This window comes from Orycteropus afer, unplaced genomic scaffold (genome assembly GCF_000298275.1).
Source record: "Orycteropus afer afer isolate SDZICR_OR568_19922 unplaced genomic scaffold, OryAfe1.0 scaffold00103, whole genome shotgun sequence".
Lineage (NCBI taxonomy): Eukaryota > Metazoa > Chordata > Mammalia > Tubulidentata > Orycteropodidae > Orycteropus > Orycteropus afer.
The window spans coordinates 9,315,309-9,319,908 of record NW_006921690.1 but is presented as its reverse complement, the minus strand read 5'-3'; the positions used below and the strand labels follow the sequence as shown (position 1 = coordinate 9,319,908).

Sequence of the window (4,600 nt, the reverse complement as noted above, 5' to 3'; positions counted from 1 at the left end):
TTTTATAGACCAATTCATCTGACTTCTGAAATAAGCGTTATTTCAAAGAACAGTATGCAAAAGTATATACCAGTATTTATGAGATGCTCAAAATGAAAAAGTAATTTTGTAGTGTTGAATTATCTTTTGCCTTTTTAATCAAAAAATAACCTTTAAATGTAATCATGAGAGGGCACTTGTTTTGAAAGTGTACCTCTAATGATCACAATTCCTTGCTTCAGAATAATCACTTTAAATCAGCAGTAATACTCCACTTTTCACATACTGTTCTTTTTTAAGCATTATATCATAGTTTTGAGTTACAATGTATTTCCACTTTGACAAAATGAAGGAGAAGAAGGAAGAGGAGGAAGAAAAGTAAAGAACTAAAGAAAAGAAAAAGGGAGAAAAAACTTGCAGCAAATAGTGATTGGGGAGTATGGGTAGACCCATTCTTTTTGCTTTGGTCAATTACAAAGCAAGCATTTGGTTTTCTGGTTTCTAATGTTCCCTAATTGTTTGCCTCCCAGACAAGGATGAAGTCAATCCAGTTTTGTTTCCTTTTCTGTTGCTGGAAAGCAATCTTCTGCAATAGCTGTGAGCTGACCAACATCACCATTGCAGTAGAGAAAGAAGAATGCCGTTTCTGCATAAGCATCAACACCACTTGGTGTGCGGGCTACTGCTATACCCGGGTAGGAATTTGGTTTTGCTGAAAGTTAGAATGCTGAGTGTCTGTACAAGTACATTAATGGTCTTTATCAGTATTTCCTTTCCCTCAAATAATAGCCATCAGTCCCTTAGCCAACATTGTCTGAGTTGTGATTAGGGTTAGTTACCATGATACCATTTAGATGTTTGGGCTTGCATTTGATCTGAGTAAATTTAGGGCAGCCTTGGATTGATATAAATGATTAATTCAGTAATATGCCAACTCTGAATTGAAAAAAGGCAGTATGCCAAATTTTACATATAGAGAATAAACAGGTATACTTACATACATATATTTAATCACAAAGAAAATACAATATTGTCAAAAAGTCAATTGCCATAATTGAGGCTATAGTTTTGTTTTGTTTTGTTTTGTTTTTTAATACAGATAGTACTGAAACACATTTCCAAGCCACATAAAAACATGAACAACCAAATTATAAAAATTGTTTTTTGGGTCCACCCGAATACAAATGCCAACACAATGCCGGAGAAAACAATCAGTCCTTGTAGATTGTTAGAAACAAAAAATTAATCAACAAATCCAATCCCTATGCTGTTAAGTAAACCAATGTACAGAGGCATAAAATTACTTGTCTGCATTCTTACCATTTATTTTTATTAATCCAAGTAAAGAGATCATTCCTGTTTTATTTTCTCTTCTGTAGCATCTATTTATGCAGAAATTCATTCTATAAACTGAAATTGAAAATAGCAATTTTTATTAAAATATACATTGTTGTTGTTATGTGCCGTCGAGTCAAACCCGACTCATAGCAACCCCTCCTTGGGTTTCCGAGGCAGTATCACTACGGAAGTAGGATTGCCCAACCTTCCTTCCGAGGAGTGGCTGGTGGGTTTGAACCGCCAGCCGTCTGGTTAGCAGGCAAGTGTCTTAGCCACTATGCTACCAGAGCTCCTAAAATATACATTACATATAGGTAAATAGTTTGATTCATCAAATGCCAGTTATTGCAAAATTTATTGTATTATATTGGGATATAGACTTTGTAGCATGGTATTGAAATAAATTAAGCAAGCAGTCCCAATTACTTTCCTCAGTGTAAATGATTTTTTCACTAGAATTATCTGTCCTGATTAAAACTTCTTATATGAAAACCATTTTTATATCTTTTTGAAATAAAGAGCTCTACAAAATATACTGCACTTAAGGGGTGAAAATGTCTACAAGGTAGTAGAAAGTTCATAATCTGAGTAATGTGAACCTTCACAAAGATTGTAAGCTAAGCATTAATATTTTGTACAACATCTTTTCTGACTTCTTATAAATACACAGGGATAATGTATTTGGAGATAATTTTTCTGAGAAACAAATTCCAGTGTTATATGGTTTAAATTATCATCAATACAGCTTCTGAGTAAGCACAAGAAGTCAACTCAAAATTCTAAGTTGTATTTCCCCTTTCAACTTTTTTCATATTCAAATTTCCTTTAGAGGTTGAGAAATTATTAATATTTCTATGTAGCCTCAGGGGTCTCTGGTGGTGTAGTGCCTAAGGCATTTGACTACTAACCAGAAGGCTGACCATTCAAACCCACCAGCCACTCCTCAGAAGGAAGATTGAGCAATCTACTTCTGTAGTGATAGTGCCTCAGAAACCCAAGGAGGGGTTGCTATGAGTCGGGTCCGACTCAATGGCAGTGAGTTTATTTGTTTGTTTGTTTTTATGTAGCCTTAGAGAGTAGAAGAAAGAAAGACAATGTTCCATAAGATGTCCAGAATAATGAGGAAATATCATGTGGCATATAGATAATTTGTAATGTCATGTTTCCTTGGTTAGAAATTTTATAAGTGGGTTTGAATAGGTAAATGCTACAGCAAGCAGTATTGAATCCCTTCTCATTTAAAGTGAGCTAAGTAGAAATTTCCAGAAAACTGTACCCTAATATTCTCTCTTTTTAAACTCTTCAGGACTTGGTGTATAAAGACCCAGCCAGGTCCAACACCCAGAAAACATGTACCTTCAAAGAGCTGGTGTATGAGACAGTGAGAGTGCCCGGCTGTGTGCACCATGAAGATTCCCTGTATATGTACCCAGTGGCCACTGAATGTCATTGTGGCAAGTGTGACAGTGACAGCACTGACTGCACTGTGCGAGGCCTGGGCCCCAGCTACTGCTCCTTCAGCGAGATGAAAGAATAAAGAAAATTGGACATCTTAGACTGCCTACCCTGGTCCTGAGGACCAAGATACCCAAAAAGTCAGTGTGTGTACATTGTACCCAGGCTGCAAACCACTGTGGGCGAGGGGATCATGAGACCCCACTGATATGTGCTCTGCTAGCATGAGTGAGTTCTCCAAGAATTGGGAGCACTAAGGGTGGGATCCTGTCACCACTCACTGCTATGTTTCTAGGTCTTGTTCCATAAGTTTTGTTCAGTCTTAACTCAGACTCCTGCACTCTTTCCTGTTTAATCTTAGAATTTCTCCAATGCAATTATTTCCTCTTGGAGATGGGAATACCCAGGACCACAGAGAAAATAACAATATGAGTCACTTTACATATAAAGAGATAAACATGTATGTATGTATGTATGTATGTATAAACACACACACACACACACTCTGGTGGTGTAGTGCCTAAGGCATTTGACTGCTAACCAGAAGGCTGGTGGTTCACTCCCACCAGCCACTCCTCAGTAGGAAGTTTCGGCAATCTACTTCTGTAGTGATGTTGCTGTTAATGTTTTATGCCGTCGAGTCGACCCGACTCATAGCAACCCCTCCTTGGGTTTCTGAGGCAGTATCACTACAGAAGTAGATTGTTTCATCTTCCTTCTGAGGAGTGGCTGGTGGTTTTGAACCACCAGCCTTTTGGTTAGCAGTCAAGTGCCTTAGGCACTGCGCTTGCAGTGAGTTTGGCGTGAGTGTGTGTGTTTATATGTATATATGTATATATATATATATATGTGTGTGTGTGTGTGTGTGTGTATGTGTGTGTGTATATATATGTGTATATATGTGTGTGTGTATATATATATGTGTGTGTGTGTGTGTGTATATATATATATATATATATTATAGATTGAGGAGTTACAATAGTCTCAAAAAGCCAATTGCTTTCATTGAGACCATATTTTTGCCTCAGTGCAGATGAAAGAACTAAATGTAGCACCGCCTTCTGCTACGCTGTTGGGTCCTCAAGAGCGTGGCCACCATCTTCTTCATGATTGTAGCCTCAATACCTAGCACCATGCCTGGAACTTAGTGAAAAACTCAACAATGGTTTCCTCAAAGAAAGTAAAATCAGAAAGGTGGGGGTAGAAAACCACAGAAAGAGGAAGTTTGAGGCTGGACTAATGAGTCTGTCCCCAACAATGTCAATCTGTGGAAGTGGTGACTTCAGTTCCACCTCTCTGCTTCTCTGGCACATGGAATATTGAGAGGGTATGAGTCTCCAAGCTAATACTACCAAATCTTGGTAAGTTTTTCTTAAGGCTTTAGTTATGAGCGAAGACAGGAAATGTTAATTTGGGCTTGTGGAAATTAATCCACTTATTCTATCATGTAAATAAATTGAATAAATGCTCTCAGATTTCTGCAAAACTCCCTTTTGAGAAGTAAGTTAAATATATATGTGTATATATATATGTACACACACACACACATATGTTATTTTGCCTTGGCTTCCATGTTAGAATTCCTCTTCTTTGGAGGAAAGGGGTTTTGAAAGTAGGTTTGAAAGCAATTCAGGCAACCTAATGAGTACATTTAACTCATCTTCAAATCTACTTGCATAGGGAAAAAAAAAAAAACCTCTTTTAGAAAGAATTAACCATAAGAAAAAATAAGCCTGTGTTTTCTAGCGCCCTCTCTATCTCAGTCCTGCCCTTTGTCTACCCAGGTTCTCCCAAATCTATGACTTCCTTCAAGAGTGAAAACATATCA

General features: G+C 37.5%; 1 protein-coding gene across 1 annotated transcript; it reads left to right on the top strand.

The window, feature by feature from the left end:
* The first annotated feature begins 515 nt into the window (after positions 1-515).
* FSHB (follicle stimulating hormone subunit beta) lies at positions 516-2,854 on the top strand. Its single transcript, XM_007943301.2, has 2 exons — positions 516-674; positions 2,624-2,854. The coding sequence occupies exons 1-2, from the start codon at positions 516-518 to the stop codon at positions 2,852-2,854; spliced, it is 390 nt and encodes a 129-aa protein (XP_007941492.1).
* Positions 2,855-4,600: the final 1,746 nt, after the last annotated feature.